The following is a 24,242-nucleotide window of genomic DNA, read 5'->3' as shown; positions in this document are numbered from 1 at the left end:
TCAAGGGGGTTGGGTAAGAGGACATTTTTTTTGCAAAATATAATCTGCATACATATTTAAAAAGAATAATCGGGTCCATGTTTGCCAATACTACATTTACATTTTGTTATTTAGCTGACGCTTTTATCCAAAGCGACTTACACGTTTTTTAAGTCAGTAGGATGGGCTAACAATGTTCATCAAAATTTTGAGTGCTACAGTGTATGCTAGTATAATATACTAACATACACTGTACTATTAGGACAAGCGCATGACAGTAAGAAGGTTTGTTTATTTTTATTTATTTATTTTCTTTAAATTCTTTTTTTTTATATATATATATATTTTTTATATTGATACTACTAGCACGGACTGCACATGCTAATAGCTCGAGGGTGACGATGAAGAGGAGGGGAGTGATGGGACAGCCCTACCTGATGCCTCAGTGGAGAGGGAAGGATTTTAAGATGAATTGTTTCTAATGGAGGACAATGGGGCACTATAAAGCGCTGTTGCCCAAAGCTTGTGAACTTGGGACCAACATCAATCTATTTAAAAAAAAATTAAACAAAATAAATAGGGCTATCTGATCAAAAGCATCTAATAATGCTGCACGACTGGAGACATTACTGGAACGTTCTTTCCTTTTTAAGGACAACACAGCCTGTGTTATTTTAGCACATCCTTTTCGAGAGTGTACAACATGATGTACAGCACGCCATCTGGTGGATGCTTTTATAAAAAGTGCCTTACAAAAGTACCAGTGCCTTGACTGCATACATTTCTAGTATGGGAACATTGGGCAGCCTCAGCGGAAATCAAACCCCTAACCCTGGTGGTGTTAATGCCTTGCTCTACCCACTGATCTACAGGACCACGGTACGTAGTTTAAGTCGATTCTTTGTCAACTCACTAATGTATGCTGAACCTCAAGCGACAAATATAAGGGTGGGTTGATTACGCTGGTAATATTTTGTGTTTATTCTGTTCAGAATATGTTTGTTTGTGCACCTAATAATACTGCCATAATCATCTGGGATTCCTGTAATCTGATAACATAAAATTGGTAACCGTAATTTCACTACAGAAATACATGTTGTCACATTACAGATATTTTTGTAGAAATCAGTGGTTATTTTTTAACAACAACTAAAAGGAGGGGGATCACCCTGACTGTGAGGTTAGACACAAATTGTCTTGCACCATTAAAAATAATGCTTTATCTTGGTTCTAGATCAGGGGTAGGCAACCCTAGGCACGCGTGCCTGCATAGGCACGCGGGGGCATTTGCATAGGCACAGGGGGCAGCACTACAAAAAAAAAAAAAAAAAAAAAAAAAATTATTTAATATTTTTTTTTTTATATTTTTTTTTTGCTTTGAAATATTATAGTGAACTATTTTGCACTGTTGTCGCATTTATCTTGTTGAAATCCTCCCACAGGTTCTTTTTACTTCCACATATTTAATTGAGACCCTTTATTTGTTTATTATTTCAATTTAGCTGGAAATACATTGCCACATCATTCAGTAACATTTGCAGAGCCTTATAACAAAAACATTATTACGGTCACCATTGTGACCAGTGGGATTAATCAACAAATTGTATTATTTATTTTTCAATTTCATTGAACATTGCACATGTTAAAAGCCATTTTTTTACTCAAAATGTGAGTATTACCAAGTCAACTTGTGTTCTTAAAACAATGACAATAAACATAGTTTTATTAGGTTGAAATAATGTGGTTGTGTACTTATTTTTCTGTTAACTTATTATGGATTGAAAACTGAAAACCTTAATGCACAGTAACTGAACTCAATATTTTTAAGTTCTGGTAACTAATAATTTTTTTTTTACAGTGTAGTCTTGCGATCAATCAAAACTTATTTACACGATATACCTCACATTCACCCTCCATTCACATCCTGGTGTTCTCCTGGTGTTCTCCATTAGGCCTGTAGGTGGAGCTATGACAGCACATGTACAGTACACACACCGATGGTGTGTGATGTGTCCAAAAATGAATGGGCAAATGTGAGTGAAATGGTCGCACTGTATGCAGCTGTTTGTCTGCATTGCATCCCCCCCCCCCCAACTCAGATTTAGGGTTGATGCAACCATCATAATAATATTGTTAATAATAACAATAACAATAATGATGTAATAATGTAAAAAAATTCATAAAAAATACCTGATTATGAGAAGAAAAAAATTACGATGCATGGAATATTGTTGAGGCACACTAGTTACAACTATATTTCAAACAGGCACTCCATGTCAAAAAGGTTGCTGACCCCTGTTCTAGATGATGATGATAATACTATTCAAATTACACTCTGTAGCTAGATGGGAATATAGTATTTGTTCAGCTTAAATAATGCAAAAGTAAGTGAAAGTAATCAGGTGACATTACTTGGAATAATCCAGAACATTACAAGCTTTTGTTGTTTGCAAACTTGCTTGCCTCGAATTGCCTCGAATTGAATAAATCATTTTGAAGTTGTAATCAGTCAAGTTATTGATTACAGTTTGAAAGTGTAATCCCCCCATCCCTGATAATCAATGACCTACGATAAAGTTCTGCTCCAACTGCAGTTTATTGGCGTAGCTGGCCCCTATGTAAGCTATGCAACTCACTTGGACAGATACGGTACACTTGGCTGCAGACCCTGTGTCTGTAAACCTCCACCTCACTACTGTAGAGAGCCGTCCTCTGCTGTATAGACAGAGACTCATCGACAGAGCCTTGGTGAACCGGGCAGCCTAACTGGGTAATTTCTCACTGTCGACGTCCCGTCCGGTCTGCGCTCTGCCATCCGCCATCCGTTCGCCCTCTCGTCGCTTGGCAGAAGGCCTCTGTCCTGTGGCGCGTCGGGGCTCGGTCCGTCCTCACTCAGCATATATCCCAGGCCTCAACCCACATGCATGGAAGCACGCAAAACACACCACATCCTGTTTAGTGTGTGTGTGTGTGGGGCGGGGGTTGCTGACTTAGGCCTGTGAAGGTGAAACACCTTACCATATAATGTGTTATCACTGCTACAGAGAAACGCCTTTCAAAAAGCTCTCAATGAGGTGTGGCTACATACTAACAACATGTGATGATGGAGAGTGTAGAGTAGCAGTGATACAGGGAACAATGTGAGTAAATAAGTCCAGGTCATCACGTCTCATCTATATGTATGTACACACACACACACACACACACGCACATACATACACACATGCACATGCACATAGTCACATACACGCACACACACACAGCATGCCATGCCATGTGTATACACATACACTCATGTCAGTCTGTGGTCTGCTGGGTCTCGGCATGTGTACAGGGTGTGACTCTGGCCATCTCCTGGCCCCATTTACAGCGGGTCCATTTTAATCAGTCTCTTGTGTGGAAGCACTGAGCCGTAAACAGAGATAATGACGTTCCCAATGGAGAACCAGGAGAGGGGGGGGGGGGGGCTATGGAGGCTGAACTCTCCTCCTACAAACAGCTATAGTGAAGGAAAAATCCAGCGCTTTACAGATCCAACATTCTAATGGGAAGTGTCTGATACTAATAAGAGGAGATGGATAGATGGGAGATAGATTCCATTGGTGTCCAGTGGCAGTAGTGCATTCCTAATGGGTGCTATAAATCACGATAGGATTTAGAAACAATATTTACTCTACGGTGGATAAACTGAACTCATTGACGGTTTCCAGGACACGCAAGCAGCCAACCTCACGGTGGACATACAGTCTCATATTAACAGCTGCCACTCCGACCTCACGTTGGAACATACAGTCTCATATTAACAGCTGCCACTCCAACCTCACACTGGAAGATACAGTCTCATATTAACAGCTGCCACTCCAACCTCACACTGGAAGATACAGTCTCATATTAACAGCTGCCACTCTGACCTCACACTGGACATACAGTCTCATATTAACAGCTGCCACTCCGACCTCACACTGGACATACAGTCTCATATTAACAGCTGCCACTCCGACCTCACACTGGAAGATACAGTCTCATATTAACAGCTGCCACTCTGACCTCACACTGGAAGATACAGTCTCATATTAACAGCTGCCACTCCGACCTCACGTTGGAACATACAGTCTCATATTAACAGCTGCCACTCTGACCTCACACTGGACATACAGTCTCATATTAACAGCTGCCACTCTGACCTCACGTTGGAAGATACTGTCTCATATTAACAGCTGCCATTCTGACCTCACACTGGAAGATACAGTCTCATATTAACAGCTGCCACTTTGCTAAAACAGGCCCCTGGTGTTACTTGTCAGTATATTGACCCCCCAGCTAAAGACCTGTCGCCATATTGACGGTATGCCATGGATACGGTAGACTTTTTACCGCTTCTATCCTCCCCCTGCCTCAGTTGTACATCAAACCCTGTTGTTTGTGTGCGTGCGTGCGTGCGTGCGTGCGTGTGTGTGTGTGATGTGTGCGTGCGTGTTCTCACTTTGGCTACATTGCCCTCTCTATTGGGACAGGAATCTCTCAGACAGGCTGATGTGTAGAGGGCACCTGTCCTGGGACAGACAGTAAGGCTCAGTGCGGTGTACTGTATATAATGCACTTTACCTGCCGTGACTTTGCCGAACAGTATCATCCTTCAGTGAAGTCATCCTAAATAATAATAATCATCCCGTTGAAAAAGCAAAAAGAATCTTCTCGATTCTTTTTTTCTTTATTTTACGGATTCAGGGTTATATTTACATTATTGCGTTGGGCTGGGTTACTTTTCGCTATGTGATTGTGATAAGTTGTGTAATTTGACATCCCTAGGCATTGTAAAATGCCTGTGTCACAACTGAAAAGTGTCACTAGTGTTATGAAGGTCCGTGGCTCCCACAGCTGTCTTCTGACACCAGAGGTTATCTGAGGTTCTGCTGTAACCTTAGTAAAACAAGTTGAACCTTTCCACTCTAATCCCATAGTCCCATAATAATAAGTTTTCTCGTTAGTATGTCTCCCGGGAATCACACACCGCCATGTTTTCATGCACTGTGTCTGTGGGAACACACTTGTTCCCTAACTCCTTACCCTAACATTGACCATAACAACTACATGCCTAACCCATAAACCTTACCTTAACCCTTAACCCTTAATCTTAACCTAAGCCTAACCTTAAACCCTAACCCTAAAGTAAATAATTGACAGTGTGGGGTCCAGTGATTATGTCCCTCTATCTCCTCCAGTAGTATAGTGGAGCTATTGTAGTGACCTGCGCTAGGCAGCATTCTGCTCCTGTTTAGTGCTAAGCATTGCTCGTTTTACCTGTGAGGAGGGGGGTTGGTACATGGGAGGTGAAGATGAAAGTGTTTTGGCTTCATGCATCCTTGATTCCAGCTCCTTTTATGTACTTGTGTTGAATACGCAGAGGCAGCGTGTTTCATCTTCAGGAGCACAACAAGACAAGTGCTTGAGCTGCCAGTCGAGCTGCACGTCAGAGAATGGCACATGAATTAAAATGTTTTAAACGCAGCGGGGATTAGCGACGCACAATACCGCTGACCTGCCGTTATATCATTTGAAGCTATTAATGGGAACGAGGAAGCTGTTTTACATTTTACATTAATTCGGATTATCATAAAATTTGTGTGTGTGTGTGGGTGGGTGGGTGTGATTGCCTGCCTGTATGCATGCATGAGTGTGTGTGTGTGTGTTACTGTGTGTGTGTGTGTGTGTGTGTGTTATTGTGTGTCATTGTGTGTGTGCGTGTGTGTGTGCGTGTGTGTGTGTGTGTGTGTGTGTGTGTGTGTGTGTGTGTGTGTGTGTGTGTGTGTGTGTGTGTGTGTGTGTGTGTGTGTGTGTGTGTGTGTGTGTGTGTGTGTGTGTGTGTGTGTGTGTGTGTGTGTGTGTCCGTGTGCGTGCATGCATGTGTGCGTGTTAATGGGTGTGTGCACACATGCACTTCTGCACACAGTATTCTCTATGGGTTCCCTGCACATTAATTTGCTCGTATGGTCCAGTAACACAGCTCTCCTCTGTGGAGGAAGGACAATGCACATCGAGGAACAACCCAGTGGGGGGCCGTCCAGATGCTTCTGTGGAGACTGCTGCTGCTGCTCCCAGTGCCCCACCCCCCCCCCCCCCCGCCCCCCTCTAAGACGAGCCCGTTTACACGTTTTGCTTCATGGGGCAGGTAGAACAGGAGGGTGGAGGGAAGAGGCAGGAGGAAGAGGAGGAGGAGGAGGGTGAGGGGAGAGCTTTGTATTGGACGTTTAGCCGGGAGGAGGGTTGATGTCTTTCCATCTCAGTCTCTGCCTCCAGCAGCGTGGAGAAACCGATAGAGAGAGAGAGAGAGAGAGAGAGAGAGAGAGAGAGAGAGAGAGAGAGAGAGACACAGAGAGAGAGAGCGCCACACAGACATTTACTCTCTCGACACTCCCTTTCTATCTCTCACTTTCTCTCACACACACACACACACACACACACACACACACACACACACACACACACACACACACACACACACGCACACACACACACACACACACGCACACACACACATGCACACACACACACACACACACACACACTCACTTCTGAAGCTGCAGGGACCATGTCAGGACACGGGACAGACGTGGAGCCGCAAGGCACGCACCTCCCAGCGTACACCGGCCAGAGCAGCGAGGCGGCAGCGGCAGCGCTATGGAGACAGTGGTAGAGTGGGAGCAGCTCAGGGGTGAGGTGGGGGCAGGGTTCCTGGAGGAGCAGAGAGACAGACTAACAGGCAGGCAGACAGGCAGGCAGAGAGACAGGCAGGCAGGCAGACAGATAGATAAATAGTGGGATGTGAGTGGGTTTTTAGTTCCTCTCGTGCCAGAGGTGTAAAGGATCACAGCCCTAATGGCGGGGACTACCACACAGGAGCCTCTGAAGGTGAGATTTACACTTCCTTCACTTGATCTATCCTCTATCTCTTCTCATCACCCTGTCATTCACTCTGCTTGCCTCTTGTCTGGTATGTCTCCCACCTGGCTGACGAGATCCCTAATGTCTGTCATGGTTATATAGCTTTGTGCTCGTTGCCTTACATAACTTTATTGACTTGAGCTGAAGCCCTAAAATGCACTCCTGAAACGAGATTTGAACGAGCTCTTCAACTATCCAGTGAAAACGCTGACTGGATATAATGAATTTGGGATGAGCTGCGTAAGGAAAATTGTTTCGATAGCGAATAAACACTCGTCATCCCTACTCCCAACATGTAATGGGGTTTTCGGGAAGGAGGGGGGAAAAATGCCCTGTAACGGTCTCTACAGCCAGTTCAAATCTCATCATCTCTCCGATGCTATTGGGGCTTGTTCTGTTTGTCGAGGCTGTATTCCCCCCAGTTGGTATAAACTACACGTCCACATGTCAGAGGGGTGGTCCTCGACTCTGCCAAACGACAGGAAGAGGACCACTCTGCGCAGCAGACGAGAGCAAAGTGCATCTGGCCGCCTCCGCTCCTTCAGAGTGCCTGAGACAGCCGAGGAGGAGGACAGTTGGGAGATGGGGGTCGACAATGTTTGTCGATAGGGACTGACACCCCCCACCCCCCTTCCTCATCTCCTCCATAGCACATTGCTGAATAATGACTTTCTCTTGATTCATAGTCAAAAGTTTTGAACAGGCTGGGCTGGGACTTATCTGAGAAGCACTCTATCTCTTCCTCTCTCTCTCTCTCTCTCTCTCTCTCTCTCTCAAGCTCTCTCACCCTATCTCTTCCTCTCTCTCTCAAGCTCTCTCACTCTATCTATCCCTCTCTCTCTCAAGCTCTCTCACTCTTTCTCCCTCTCTCTCAAGCTCTCTTGCATGCTCTGTGTCTCTTCCTCTCCTCTCCCTCTCTCTCTCTCTCACTATATCTCTCCCTCTCTCTCTCAAGCACGCTCTGTCTCTCCCTCTCTCTATCCCTCTCTCTCTCTCTATCTCTCTCTCTGTCTCTCCCTCTCTCTCTCTGTCTCTCCCTCTCTCTCTCCTTGTGTATGCTGAAGGACCTGTGCTTACCAGATAGGTACTCATCTTGGAAAATAGCAGCATATAAAAAAAGCATGAAAAACGACGAATTGACAAACAATTTCTTGAGACCGAACCGACCAATGAAACGCCCTGAGAGGGAGCTGCCCTCGTGTGAGGCTCCTGCTTATGCCACAGAATACGTTAGTGTGTGGAGAGAGGTGTACTTTGTGATTGATTGGATCACAAACCACAAGGAAAAGAGAATATGTAATGTGATGTTGACGGCTCGCCGCAGCGCGATTGGACGTGTGGCCAAACAATCTAGGGAATGAGAATCTGCAAACAGAAGCTAAACAGAAGTGCCAGCCTGCACTTTTGAAACAGGGAAATGTAGGGAGTCCTCGGGACACATCAGGAGCGAAGGGCTCCTGCAATACACTGTAACTATATAAATGTAATGAATTATTATTATTATTATTATTATTATTATTATTATAAACTACTGACCACATCGATTTCTTCATGCTTTTTACTTGATTAACACTGTACACTTTGAAAACACAAACCACAAACCACAAACACACACACACACACACACACCTACACACACACACACACACACACACACACACACACACACACACACACACACACACACACACACACACACACACACACACACACACACACACACACTCACGAGGGCATCGGATTGGGAGGGTTGCTGGTTGTAGTATGTAGTATGCCGTATTTACATTACATTATAACACTGTTATACAACACAGTGGGCAGGTTGCTTGCAAGCCACTGCGGTTGTATCTGTGCTCCCCCCCCCCCAATAGTATTGCCTGTCAAAAGATGCTCTATTGGCCCTGAACCACCCTAATAGTTTACAAAACCACATTCGACTGAGGCAGTGGCGTGTAGACAGAAGCAGAGCTCTCACCACTATTCCTTATAATGGAGCCCCACTGTGAATCAATCTGCCTTCAGCTGTGGAGCGTTCCACTTGGCTTGTCCTCTGGTCCTTGGCATAAAGTAGGATTTGTGAATCCTTTCGATGGTGGGGTGGGGGGGGGGGGGGGGGGGGGCGGCGGGGGGCGCTGTGGATGCTCTGGTCCAGGGGGAGGGCTTGCCTTGCAGCCTGAGGTCCGTGCTCTCTAATAGAGATCTACGGTTGGGGCTGTATTGATTGAGAGTATCCCTGACCTCCAATCGATGATATCGACCGAAGACATCAGAATCTAATGACCAGTGATTTCCTTGTTGTACAACCACTTTGAAGTAATTGCTTCATATTTTCTCAAACCCACTTTTAACGAGGCCTCATGAGTATTAGCATAGGCGAAAAGAAGACAGCTGAGCTGAACAAGATAACATGACACAGTTGAGGATGTGTTCTTAATTAAAAGAAATGTGTGTGTGTGTGTGTGTGTGTGTGTGTGTGTGTGTGTGTGTGTGTGTGTGTGTGTGTGTGTGTGTGTGTGTGTGTGTGTGTGTGTGTGTGTGTGTGTGTGTGCGTGTGCGTGTGCGTGTGTGTGTGTGTTTGTGTGTGTGGGATTCCTGTAACAGTCCCAGCAGAGGTGCATTGCCATCTTTGCGCTGCTGTGTTGCTTCGCCGTGCTGGTGGCACTGATGACCTCGACGCTGGTCGTGTGGTCAGATGATGAGGATGGGATCACTGAGGAGAACTGCAGCAAAAACTGTGGGTAAGAGTGCTAGAGAACCTGTGGGTGAGAGAGATACAGAAACGGTGGGTAAGAGAGCTACTGAAACTGTGGGTAATAGAGCTACTGTCACTGTGGGTAAGAGAGCTACAGAAACTGATGATAAAAGCGCTATAGAAACTGGGTAAGAGAGCTGTTGAAACTGTGGGTAAGAGAGCTACAGAAACTGTGGGTAATAGAGCTACAGAAACCGTGGGTAAGAGAGCTACATAAACTGGGGGTAAGAGAGCTACATAAACTGGGGGTAAGAGAGCTACAGAAACCGTGGGTAATAGAGCTACAGAAACCGTGGGTAGTAGAGCTACAGAAACTGTGGGTAAGAGAGCTACAGAAACCGTGGGTAAGAGAGCTACATAAACTGGGGGTAAGAGAGCTACAGAAACCGTGGGTAATAGAGCTACAGAAACCGTGGGTAGTAGAGCTACAGAAACTGTGGGTAAGAGAGCTACAGAAACTGTGGGTAAGAGAGCTACATAAACCGTGGGTAGTAGAGCTACAGAAACTGTGGGTAAGAGAGCTACATAAACCGTGGGTAATAGAACTACAGAAACTGTGGGTAAGAGAGCTACATAAACTGTGGGTAAGAGAGCTACAGAAACTGTGGGTAAGAGAGCTACAGAAACTGTGGGTAAGAGCTACAGAAACTGTGGGTAAGAGAGCTACATAAACTGTGGGTAAGAGAGCTACAGAAACTGTGGGTAAGAGCTACAGAAACTGTGGGTAAGAGAGCGAAGGTTATCCTATAACCCTAGTTACATGAGTTCTTGCGAGCATTCTGCTCACTATGGGATAATACCACGTTACTTTGAAAGATTCCGCTACATGCACCTTACACTTGTCCGGCCACGCCCCTGTCCGCCCCATATGCATATAGGCAAGGGGTGTGACTGTACTTCCGCCTTCCCGAGAAGACAGTCAGGGGTCCTCAGTGAGTTGAGAGCAGAACGCTTGCAAGAACTCATGTAACTAGGGTTATAGGATAACCTTTGTTACATTTCGTTACTTGCTTCGCGTTCTGCTCACTATGGGATGTAGGACAGGAGGCCCCGCGTCTACCCCACGGCGCGTCCCGCTTGCTACCAGGGAAACGTACACGAAGCATAAGCCCGTGTTACCGCTCCCACACCTCATGGGGTCGGGTCGTTGAACCCTGACGCCGCCCGCGAGGCGTCCCATGGGTCGGGGTTCCGAACCCTGACCCGCAGGCGAAGCTTTAGCAGCAGGGCGCGGAGGAGGTCCCAGCCTCATGGACCACTCAAGGCAGGCTTACCGCCGAGTCCAGGAGCCAGGACCTGACAAAAGGGACCTGGTGAGGTCAACGAGGCCGTGGCATCGAGACCTCTCCAGGCGTTTACTCATGACACCACCCTTTACACCGCCAGCGCATCGGACAGGAGGAGGCTCATTTAACAGATTGCAGAATGGGTAAAATACAGTACGGCTCAATACACACAATTGTTAAGGGGATGCAGACCAGAGAAAGACGCTTGTCTTGTTTACATCGGGGTCCCCCATTTTCAATTCATAGTGACATTTACGACACATACAACACTCATGACATCAGCCCCTGTGGCGTCCGGTCCGCCCTGGAATTTCCCCCCCGGAAAAGCACAGGGCCCTTCGGGTTAACAGAATATATTGCACGAGCAATGCCCGCCTGTGACCCGGCGGGTTGAACTGATCCGGTCCGGCGTGACCAGGATGAGTCCTGTGCCCTTCCACGCTGCCACGCCTCTTCAAAGGAGAGGGGGATAGGTACACGTTTCGATGAAAACACCACAGGAGGCACCACCGAGACAGTCTGTATATGTGAACGCACAGCTCCCAGTGGCCCACCTAACGGGCATGAAACCCCCCTGTCGATGCCATTTCCCCCCGGAAATGCATGCGAGCTCTCGAGCTGGTAGTGACCTGGCGCTCGGTAGAGACAAAACCCCTTCCCGGCCGACCCCTAAAAAGGCTGTTTCAAATAAACACTTGAGAACATCATGCCCGGGGCCAGGCACTGATATCGGTCCCGTAAGACCAAGCGCTGATATCGAACAGCGTGTATGCTCGTAAGACCTGAGAACGGTGGCGGGCAAATTCTAATAAGAAAGAGCCCCCAACACAACGTCTCTCCCCCCTGTCTGGGTAAAACCGGGAGAAGACTGGTCCTCGCAAGGACACTGACACAGGGTTTACATACAGAGCCTGGGGAAAAACCATCCATCAAGAATTCCGCTCACACGAGAGGGGAAGACGCCAGGTTTATCCCGGAGAGACTTCTCAATTGACAACGCAAGTTGGGACCTGCCACGCAGACCTCAACTCACAGACATATCCCTCGGGCCAATAAGAAACCGCGAAAGCCTGTGACGTTTACAATGGCCGAGAACCCCAGCCCCACCCTCTAAGCTGGTGGGTATGGGGAACCCCTCCCCTGCGACGAGCAGGATATGCAAATATTTGCCCTGACGTCGAGGGATCTGACGGGGGGGAATCCCACGTACGCGCGCCATGACGCTAATGTGTACGAGAGATACCGAGTGATGGGAGCGCTCGTTTTGAGCCACGTCCTCATCACCCGCCGTCAGCATTTAATCAAGGATATAACATACCCAACGGGGAGGGTTTATCCCCACCCCCCCAACCAAGCTCACATAAAAACTAAACACATGAGGCGAAACAAGGAGTGGCGTTACCAGCCGTGCGTTGATTTACAAACGAAAGACATATGCAAGCGTGTGTTTGCTTCATTGCTTTGAACAACCAAACACAACAGCTAACCACCAGACCGTGGGATCCGGGACCACATCTGTTTAAAAAACGCGTCCACCCGAGATCCCACGGCTCCGTAAAGCAACAACATACACGGGATGAAGAGAGGGGCAGTGCCCTTTGCCATGTGCTGATGGACATTGCTTTGAAAAGCCAAAACACACAGTAGCAAATTACCAGTTGCGAATTCAGGGTCTACTTTTGTTTATAAAACACGTTCACATGAATCCCGTGGCCCTCTTCACAAACAAGAAAATGCCGCGCCAACCTTAACTGTATCGGAAAAGATAGCGGGCCCCCATTGTTTATTTCGTACGAGGTATAGCCAAAATACACAGTAAAGGATCACACGCTTGCCATAACAAAACTCGCCACTCTTTAGAGGGACTTTCTATTTAAAAACGTAGTATTTTGAGGGGGGGGGGGGGGGGGTTAGATGAAAAGACAGGAGAGAGAGCTTTTTCTTTGTTCTTTCCTTTTGGGTGAAAGCCAGGCCCTCATTTATCAACGTTGCGTATGCACAGATATGTGCTTAACCCGTGCGTACGACCATTTCTAAGCAAAGTGTGGGATTTATCAATTTGAACGTGAACTTGACTTTGTGCTTATATCTACGCACAGCTCGGAGCATGCGTAGCTGACGCCCCGTGGTAGAATATCGTTACTGCAGACGGACGGCATATGCGCTCCTCAGTTCATGCATTAAGTTTCAACGCGGAAATAAGCTTTCGTGCATTCGTTTCAACACTGGCGTGTTCTGTATGGCCCGTAATTCATTATAGTTCATTATAAAATAGTGACAGTAGTGTAATTATTGTCAAACCCTATAAATATAGCATTTGGAATAGGTCTTTCTCTCCGAATGAATGCAGCATGGTTTATATATAGCGTTATCGGGTGCACTGACTGCGCTCGCAGGAACTGTTTTCAGAGATAGCATCAGATAGGGATGAATGAATGAATGAGGGGCAGTCTAATTGCAGAGAGAACATAATATTAACTAGAGTCCACTACCCGAGACACCTCCATTCTCTGCTGTCTGTCTCTCTGCTGTCTCTCTCAAAATAGTATAAGTGCTATCTTGGCCCTGAGAGCGTTGCACTCCGGCTCTGCAGCTGGACCCTTCTCAAATCAGCACGAAAAAAGCTATAAGCTTATAAAACGATTTAATATGCTAAACTTCGTTTTAAATTCTTTAATTCACATTTGTTTATTTCATAAAGATTTTCCCGACATAATGCTACCTGCCCTGACCAGATCCGTGACTCTGTTGCGATACAGATGAATTATCTACTCAGAATAGTATAAAGTGGCTATCTTTTATGCTGTAGATCACTGCTGGTACGTGCGTGCAGAACCTTTATTTCAGCGGGGACTGTACGTATTTATTTGACGTTACTGTACAATATATGTGTGTATTAAAAGACAGAGCTGTCTTTTATTGTAATATAATAATTATTAATATTAAAAATAAATGAAGAAAGGCATTCTTATTCCAGCATGCATTAATGACACCAACGGGCAACGGCAAAACAGTGGTTAATGGTCTTTATTAGTGTTTGCGGTGTCCAGGCAGCAATGGTCTTTTAGGAAGTTAATAGATATAATATCCGACATCACCGTGTACAACACGCTTCCCTCGGCTTAGTCCACTTTTCCACATTTCATGGGGGTGTTCCATTACCGTATATGGTTAATTATGGGCGGTGTTATATGCAAATACGTGAAACTGTGCACGAGCCGCAGCGTAGGATCAAAGTGATATTTATCAAGACAGGTGTGCGTAGGACCTGTGTACGCACGTGTGATAAATCCTGTTTTTTTTGTCCGTGCACACATTCTAAATTCTGTGCTTACGAACGGAAGTAGAAGACTTTCTAAGAAAAGTTGATAAATGAGGGGGAGTTTTAACGGGGAAGAGGGGCAGAGGGAGGGGGAACACATCCAAGGTGTATAAATTGCGAGTAACAATGGTCTAAAATATTACCGCCTCTGGTGTTACAAGTCACATGCTGGTAGAAGTCTGGCAATACTCTTCTCAGATTGGCGCTATTGAAATCACCCACAACCACAATAGCAGCGTCAATATTCGCTGCTTGGATTCTATTTACCTCGTCATGAAGCTTCGAGAGCGCATTGCCTGTGTTTGCTTGTGGTGGAATATACACTCCGATCAAGATGATCCACGTTAACTCTCTCAGGAGAAAGAAAGGCCGGCACTTGATGGATATATACTCCAGATTGGGGGAGCAGTGGTTCGAAAGCTCCCTCACGTTGCCTGGATCGCTCCAATTGTCGCACCATTTGAATCAATATAAATGTAGTTTACGAGATATATACCTAATACTTGCTATCTAATACAATACATACATATGCTCTTGCTCGCTCTCCCCCCCGCGGACCCCCACTTGGATAATCCATCCATTTTCATTCGTTTCTAACCAGGCACTACAATTCATATGCTAGCTTTTATTCTCTCCACCACTTCTAACCAGATTGCAATGTTGGTTTCACTGACACCTAAAATTCTTGCTGTAGATATTTCTAGATAAATCACATCGAGATAGGTAAGAACCCATACCTTCCGGCACATTTTATCCGGTTGAATCCATCGTGATGCTATCAGCTTTTTAGCAGCTGTGAGACCGGATAAAACTAGTCTCTTTAGCTGTATAGGGGCTGCAAACTGAAAAACATTATTCAACAGCAATACAGAGGGATGTACAGGTATGTTCAGAAATAAGAATTCTGATAATTGCTGGGACACTTCTTCCCAGAATATCTTAATCGGTGGGCAATCCCAATACATGTGCATAAATGTACCCTCATCCCCATTTGTACATAAGGAACATAGAGAATCTTGTTTAAGTCCCATTCTGTTCAATCTTATAGGAGTCAGGTATGTCCTATGAATATAATTAAGATTAATTTGTTGATGGTCCGGGTTGTGTGACGCAATTCGAACGTTTGCCCAGACTTCTTGCCAATGAAAATCTAGGCACCGGCTGTGCCTTTTATGTTCTTTTGTAACGTGCCTTCGCCCGTCTTTATGTTTGTTTATTTATTAGCTTCTTTACTTTTGTTTTGGTCTTGTGACCTATTATCGCTCTCGTGGTTCTAAATAAAACACTTCGTTTTGTGAAGAGCAACCACCGTCTCCGTTCCTCTGTCATTCCGCAGTTTGGGTGCTCAGCTGTCAGTCTGCAGATTGGGTTCTTTTCTTCCCCAAATCATAACAAGAGAGCTAAGATAATGGACCTCATGCTCCAACATGTTCGTAACTATCTTCGTAAAAAGTTTGTGCAAACAAATTTATGAAAATCCACCTCCGGATGCCTGAACGCGCGAAACGGGAAAGCGCAATTTTCTCGTAAATCCGTTTGAGAATGAGGTCCACTCACGGTGACAGAGCTACAGAGCTTCTTATTTTACAAAAACAGCTGAACAATGGCCATCTAGAGGGCTCTCTGTATAATAAAGTGGATAATATACCCATGAAGATAAATATATATATATCTATGGATGAAGAGACAGAAGAAGAAAGCTTGCTGGGTATGGGGTAGCATGCTGAGCTTACAGACCTTTATGTAAATCGCTGGGTCAAGTAGGGTCCTCCTAATGAGCGGTGAGCCCCTGCTGTCTTCCAGAGGAACTGGATCCACTTGTGTATCTATTTATTTATTTATTTATTTATTTATTTATTTATTTATTTATTTATTTATTTATTTATGTATTACATTAGATTATAAAACAACATTGAAGCAAACAAAGAAAGGCAGGCTAGCATTCAGCAGTCTCTCAGCTCGGTGTGCTATTTCCCCCCATAAATGGCATTGTAATTCCTTCGTTTACCACACAGATCACCACACCCAGCAATCCACTGGGGAAACCATTAATGACATTCAGGCACAATTATTCAGTCTAAAGTCTATGTCATGGGACTCCGTGTCCAATTAATTTTGGAACCTCTGTTCTGCTCTCACGCTATAGCAACACAAAAGAAGGAAAGTATAAAAGAATGCAGGCCTGTCACTCAACAACCCAACACTTAAGAATACATTTGAGGCAGGTACTACATTAAAGTCTGTCGAGTTACCAAGGAAGTAGTTTGCCATTTCTATGCGGTGTTATTAAGCAGACATGCTTCAAGGAACTTCAATGAACTCCCATGTTACACCTTACACACTATCACAAAAAAGCTCCTTTTTGTTCTCAGCATTGTCCTCGTGGAGAACCTTCCAGACGACCTCACCCTGCCCGTGGACGGTGGACACCACATCCCTCTCTCTCAGGGCTTTGACACCCTGCTGGGCTATGCCAAGCACTCCATAGAGGTGGTGTCTCCAGTGTGGGACCTCAACTCCTGGGACCAGGAAACCTTGTCTAACACTCCCAATCAGGTTCCACTAAAACCCAATTATTTCTAGTTGAGACCAGCATGTCAAAACCGAAATTGAATATGAACGTTTATTTAACCAAGTTAGTTCTGCAAGCGATATACACTTGGTTTAAGAGAGTTATGGAAACATACAACTGTACAAAATGTTTCCAACAACCATACAATATAGCCTGTCTCTTTCTCAGGGCCAGCTCTTGTTTCAGAGTCTGCTCAGACTGAAGTCTCGAGGGGTTAAACTGAAGATTGCCAGCAGCCTGACTAATTCCTCTGAGCTGAAGACCCTGGCAGACCATGGTTAGTGACTCTGCTTGACTGGGCAGACCATGGTTAGTGACTCTGCTTGACTGATAAGCCTTAAGAACAAGGTGGGCTTGCTAGCAGATATTAACACAAATATAAATTGTACTACATGAACAAACAGGAGATTTCTCTAGGCTCTTTATAAATAATAATAATAATAATAATAATGATAATAAATTGGATTTGAAGAGAGAAGCGCCTTTCTCAGACTCAAGGACACTGTACAAAGAGAGAGAAACTATATGAAAGAAAGGGTAAAAATATGAATATATATGTATAGTAACAACAGGAAAAAATAAAACAAATAAGATAAAAAAGGAAGCAAGATGCTGTCCAATTGGACGAAACGGTAACAAGAAAATTAACAAAAACAAAAACAACAGGATCTGGGGCTTAGAAGAAAAGAGTCAGGGGGTGGGCTACTTGGGAGCAGGGCTGTGTTGCGTGAAGGCAAGTGTGAACAGGTTTATACCAAAGGGTGCCCAAACTTATTGATTATGCACCATGGAGCCATAAGAAAAGAAAAAAAAACATGAAATTGTACTTTAACTTAACAAGTTTTTAGGTCTTATGTCATCATGCTGTTTGCTATTAAGCCTTGTAATAATATGTAGCCTAAGTTAAACCCTTTGGAGGGCCAAAAAGAATGTTGTGCAGGGTCAAATTTGGCCTGCTTCTTTGGACAGCCAGGGCCAATACCGCCATGGCTACGTCCTCCACAGCGATTGAAAGGTTGGTCAGGGGGGAGGATTCAGCCGGCAAGTGAAGTAGTTTCAAGTTTCAAGTTTCTTTAATAGTTGTCATACAGAAGTACAGAATACTTTCATACAAAATGCTTCTTACTGTTACGCTCCAGAGACTGTGCTAGACAAGATAGTATCAAATAACATAGTATAGCATGTAATTTAGAAGAAGAAAATGAGGTCACAGTGTTCGGTATAGACATATGTACAATGTTCTGAGTTACCATATAATATACAATACTATGCAGTGTACTAATGTACAGTACTATATAGTGCAAAGCAGAAATGGGATGAGGTACAATTTAGGTACAATTTACAGTAAGGTGTACGGGTTGTAGTGCAATCCTTCATCAATAAATATAAAGTGTGGGGAGTGGGTGCTACAGTGTGTTTGTTTAAAGTGGGTGTGTGCTATAAAGTGTGTGGAGTGGGTGCTACAGTGTGTTTGTTTAAAGTGAGTGTGTGCGTGTGGATGTGTGTGCTATGTGCGTTTGGTGGTTGTTGTTGTGTAGTGTTCATTGTTCGTTTAGCAGCCTGATGGCCTGGGGATAGAAGCTTCTTCTGAGTCTTTCTGTGCTCGCCTTGAGACTCCGGTATCGCTTGCCTGACCGCAGCAGTTCAAAGAGGCAGTTGTTCGGGTGACTGGAGTCTTTAATGATTCTCTTAGCCTTGCCCTTGCAACGCTTGTTGTAAATGTTCTGGAGGGTGGGGAGCCCCCCTCCAATTGTGCGTTCGGCTGAACGTGTCACTCTTTGTAGTCTGCTTCGGTCTTGTGCAGTGCTATTCCCAAACCAGGAGGTGATGTTGCCGGTCAAGATGCTCTCTATTGTACATGAGTAGAAGTTCTTAAGGATCTTCTGACTGACTTGGAACTTCCTTAGGCGCCTGAGGAAGTAGAGGCGTTGTCGTGCCTTCTTCACAACACTGTCAATGTGTGTGGTCCATGTCAAGTCCTCGGATATGTAGGCTCCGAGGTACTTAAAGCTGTTGACTCTCTCAACCGGTGCCCCGTCGATGCTGAGGGGGCTGTAGTCCTTGACCCCCGACCTCCTGAAGTCCACAATCATCTCCTTTGTTTTGCTGACGTTCAGGGAGAGGCTGTTTTCCTAGCACCATCCCGCCAGGACCTTGACCTCTTCCAGGTAGGCCCTCTCGTCGTTGGCAGAGATCAGGCCCACCACCACTGTGTCGTCAGCAAATTTGATGATTGTATTGCTACTCCGCTGAGCCACACAGTCGTGTGTGTACAGGGAGTAGAGGAGGGGACTCAGAACACAGCCCTGGGGGGCCCCTATGTTGAGGGTGATGGATGAGGAGGTGCAGTTGCCTGCTCTCACCACCTGGGGTCTGCCAGTCAGGAAGTCCAAGACCCACTGGCAGAGGTCATAGTTCAAGCCCAGGTCCCTGAGCTTGGCTATGAGTATGGAGGGGACTATGGTATTGAATGCCGAGCTGTAGTCGATGAATAGCATTCTCACATAGTTCCCCTGCCTCTTGTCCAGGTGTGATGCTGCTGTGTGCAGCACATGGGCTATGGCGTCCTCCGTGGACCTGTTGGGGCGGTATGCAAATTGCAGGGGGTCCATGTTGATGGGGAGGGAGGAGCAGATGTAGCCCTTTACTAGCTTCTCAAAGCACTTCATGGCTATGGAGGTGAGAGCTACAGGGCGGTAGTCGTTGAGGCAAGCAGGCTTGGATTTTTTGGGTACAGGGATAATAGTGGACTTCTTCAGGCAGGTGGGGATGACAGCCTGTTCTAAGGACAGGTTAAATATGTCAGTGAATACTGGGGCCAGTTGGTCGGCACAGACTTTTAGGACGCGGCCGGGGATGCCGTCCGGACCTGCTGCCTTCCTGATATTCACTTTTTTAAAGGTCCGCCTCACCTCATGCTCTGTTACCCTGAACACTGCGCCTCCATCAGCAGCCGACCCCCCCCCCCCCCCCCCCCATTGCCGTGGCTTGTGAGCTGGTGTTGTTGTTACCAGCATCAAACCTCGCATAGAAGGTATTGAGGTCATTTGCTAAGGAGATGTCACTGTTCAGTTTGAGGGAGGCGCCTTTGTAATCTGTCATCGTTTTGAGCCCCTGCCACATAGCTCTAGAGTCAGCTTGTTCAAACTGGAGTTCAATTTTATCCCTGTAGCTCTGTTTTTCTCAAGTTTAGTTTGAGGTGGTTGGTTGTCATCCAGGCGGAAATGTAGGACAAACAGGCTGAGATCCGTTCAGAGACTTGGGTATCTGAGGGAGGAAAGGAGAGGAAGAGTTGAGTCAGCATAGCAGTGAGAAGGCATGAGAAGTGATGATGTTACCCAAATATTTGGTATAGAAAGAGAAGAGGAGGGGTCTAAGGACAGAGCCCTATGATACTTGATAGGAACGTTGAGGTAGGATTACAGCCATGCCAGTGGAAAACATGCAACTCACATTCCTGCAAGGGATGCACGGAGGAACTGATGGTTGACTGTGTCAAAGGCTGCTGACAGGTCCAGGACAATCAGGACAGACACTCTTGCTAAGTGAAGTAAGTGCCTCTGTGCTCTGAGGGCTGTCTCTGTGGATGTTCTCTATCTTTTTGAGGTAGGAGGACATGGTGGTGTGCAGTTTCTAGAGGTTCTTTACCAAGGCCTCAATCTTATGGTGATATTTAAATGTATCTGGTATACAATTTTAAATGTACATTTATCTACAAGGCAAGCCAGATGCCAATACATTTGTATTCAGTGACTCTCTCAATGCTAGAACCCTTTACAATAGATATATGCAAGCCATTATGATCACTGTTTCTGGCTCTAGTAAACATGGTCACTTTAAGATTAATAAGAGCTTCCTGAAGAACATTAAAGGAAAGTTGTAAGTTATCAATGGCCAGTTGTCAGCCACCTGAGGAAGAGACAATGGGTCTCATTCACCAACATTGCCAAAAGATTTCTCTTAGGGCAACCATCTTGGAACCGACTAAAACAAAATCGCTGACAAGTACACCCGGATTCACCAACGCTTGGAGAAGCTGTCTTAAGTGGCCAAAACGATCCCAGCTGGGATGCCGACAATGAGGAATGTCACTCATTGACAAACATGAACGTGCGTTCCTGTTTAGTTAATTTACATACAGACATGCCTTATAAAGCGAGCCAATTAGATCGTGTGCAAATGAAATTGCAAAAAGAGTTAGACACACCTGTCCAGCTCATTATAATGCAACTGATGATGCAGCCGTGTGGAAATGGTGGCTGATATAGGTAGCGGAATATAAGCTAATATAAGCCTACTGTTCATTCATTAGACACGTAGGCTATACAGTGTGCGTGTGGGTGTGTGTGTGTGGGTGTGTGTGTGTGTGTGTGTGTGTGTGTGTGTGTGTGTGTGTGTGTGTGTGTGTGTGTGTGTGTGTGTGTGTGTGTGTGTGTGTGTGTGTGTGTGTGTGTGTGTGTATGTGTGTGTGTGTGTGTGTGTGTGTGTGTGCGTGCGTGAGCGTGCGTGCGTGCGTGCGTGCGTGCGTGCGTGCGCATGCGCATGCTCGCTGCGGCAGGTGGCCACGAGCTGTGTGTGTGGCGCAACAAGACTTATGGATTAATAATGCAGTCTATTCCACTCTAGATATATCCACGCGATTAGCTTTAGTTCTTATTTATTTATCCAGTCCACTGTCATTTGCAGTGTTGGTGTAGTAGGCTACATAGTGTATTTCAATATCTGTTTTATTGATTAATGATATATTTAAAAGAATGCAGGTTATAGCTATATAAAACGACAAATGTCTGTCCCATTGTACGAATCAATGGGATATATTGCATGTTGGCTATAACCTGCATTCTTTCAAATGTATAATTAATCAATAAAACTGATATTTAACAAATAAGAAATACAAATGCCACAGAAGGCATTAAATAATTATTATTTTCAATCATTTCACGATAATTGCATAATTGTGTTTGAATATCTGAGTAATTAAGTAATTATACATTTGTCCAAAATAGCTGGTTCGGATATGGTTAATCCAGCTGCCCTGTGATCAGATGAATCCATATTATTTATTTTTCCGACATCAAATGGATAATTTTTTATCATACAAATATTGTCATATTTATTTAAATTGTGATTAATTAATTCCAAGGAGGCCTGTAGAGTTGACATGAAGGAATCACTATGATTCCTCCCAAATAATGCCCTCGCCCCCCGGTACCTGTCTGATCTCCTCCACCAGTACACTCCATCCCGGAACCTACGATCCTCTGATCTAGGTCTCCTCTCCATCCCTCGCACCAGGTTACAGACTTTTGGGGACAGAGCCTTCAGCGTGGCGTCCCCTACCCTCTGGAACTCTCTCCCCCCCCGAAATCCGCAACGCCCCAACCCTGGACACCTTCAAATCCGCTCTAAAAACACACCTCTTCACCAAGGCTTTTCCCCATCAGTTAGTTTAGATTAGATTAGGTCCATTATCCCTTACCTTCCCTCATCCCCTCTTCCCCCCCCCCCCCCTATTTTTCCTTGCCCTATTTTTTGTCCTGATTGTGAAGCGACCTTGGGTTCTATGAAAGGCGCTATATAAATTTGATCTATTATTATTATTATTAAATAAAGTCCTTAAGCACACCAGTCTGTCGAGTTAACGACTGCTCCTCAGTGCTCCTAAATACTGCTTTTAGTCAGAGCAGAATCCAAGACAAGGGACGGTTGGTGAATCCCAAAATCTGCCCGAAAAGGTCTTAAATGGCCCTAAGAGCATTTTTTTTTTCTTAAGTCCGTTGGTGAACGAGACCCAATATCAATAATATAAATGGTGAAGAAGACGTGGGGAAATGGGGGACCCTGATGTAAACAAGACGAAAGTTTTTCTCTGGTCTGCATCCCCTTAACAATTGTGTGTATTGAGCCGTACTGTATTGTACCCATTCTGCAATCTGTTAATAAAATGTTCAATCAATCAATCAATCAATCAATCAATCAGTGTAATAGGTGAGTTGCTGCTGTGATTGGCTCTACATCCTGATTGGTGCAGATTAATACTGAGTGATTTGAAAGAAAATACTGAGTTGGTTGTTTACTCAATAATCCAGGATCTCTGCTAAGCAGTAGTTTGGATATTGGAGACAATCATCACCAATAAGAAGGGGTCCTGTGTATTCCTTTTCAAATAGATGCCCAGTGTCAGCTAAATGTTTTGAATGGTGCATGCATGTTGATCAATAACTGTCCAGTGCCATTTGAACATCTGGAATCTCAGTTGTATAGTGTATGTTGCTATGGAAAATGTTCATAAAATTGCTTGGTCATTAAAAGTTTCTCTTAAGCTTTCTCCTTGTGAGAGGTTTAGTCTTCTCTAATTGCATACTTCTGTTTGGGTTGAAATCTTGTTCGAAATCTTGTTCGAAAGCGCGAAATCCATACTAGTAGGCACAATCTATAGACCACCAGAACAGAGTGGCTTCTATGATACACTGGATGGGTGTTGAGCTGGGGTGGAAGGTGTAGAAAAGATTCTTATCGGGGACTGGAACACAGATATGCTACGTAAAGAAGCACCCGTCTTCAAGGTCTTCGGTAGGTTTTGTGATCTGCACGGTTTCAGCCAGCTAATCACCCAACCCACAAGAGTATGTGATTCAACACAAACTACCATTGATCTCATTCTGACATCTGACAAGTCCATGATCTCCAACAAAGGGGTGATAGCATGCGATGCGGGTTAAGTGATCATTATATGCTCAAACAAAAGGCCAGCTGTCACAAAACAGTCACATCTAGGGACCTCAAAACCTACTCTAGAGAGGCATTTAACCAAGAACTGGAGAGCATGGACTGGTCAGATGAGCTCAGTGGTACACTAGTTGAAGAAACATGGCTTGGATTCAAAACCAAATTCACAACAATACTTAACTGGCCCCCCTAAGAACCACCAGGGTTAAAAATCACACTGAGCCATGGATGCACACTGAAATACTGACCGCTATGAAAACCAAGGACAAAAAACTCCAAGCACACGTGGTTGAACAAAAAATTCAAAGAAACAGACTAAGAAATGACGTAAACACCATGATCAAACCCGCAAAAAAAGATTTCATCAATGACAAAACTGAGGAAAACAAAAACAAACCCCCGCAAACGTTGGAAATTACTCAACAACCAACTAGGCTGCAGCAAAAAAACTAAAAACCAGATTTACAAACATAAACATAAAGACAGAAAACACTCTCATCACAGACAAACTGGATGTGGCCAAATACCTAAACATATTCTTTACAAGCATAGCCACAACACTGGTTAATAAACTACCCTCCCACTCAGGGCATTTGGGGGTAGAACACATAGTAGCATACTACAAAAACCTAGGGGTCCGCAAAGACGACTTCAAACTTG

At 44.9% G+C, this 24,242-nt stretch overlaps 1 protein-coding gene across 1 annotated transcript in view; it reads left to right on the top strand.

Annotated features, from left to right (window-relative positions):
* The window catches only part of pld5 (phospholipase D family member 5), a gene marked incomplete at both ends in the record, with an annotated part of 91,711 nt that overhangs the window by 51,290 nt on the left and 16,179 nt on the right, over positions 1-24,242 (top strand). Inside the window, 3 exons of the mRNA XM_084318368.1 lie at positions 9,523-9,659; positions 16,654-16,837; positions 17,022-17,130. Coding sequence (XP_084174494.1) covers positions 9,523-9,659; positions 16,654-16,837; positions 17,022-17,130 — 430 coding nt within the window. The remainder of the gene's footprint in view (positions 1-9,522; positions 9,660-16,653; positions 16,838-17,021; positions 17,131-24,242) is intronic.

The sequence above is a fragment of the Notolepis coatsorum genome (genome assembly GCF_963971535.1).
Source record: "Notolepis coatsorum genome assembly, chromosome: 7".
Lineage (NCBI taxonomy): Eukaryota > Metazoa > Chordata > Actinopteri > Aulopiformes > Paralepididae > Notolepis > Notolepis coatsorum.
The sequence above is the reverse complement of the archived record's forward strand: the minus strand, read 5'-3'. Positions and strand labels throughout refer to the sequence as shown.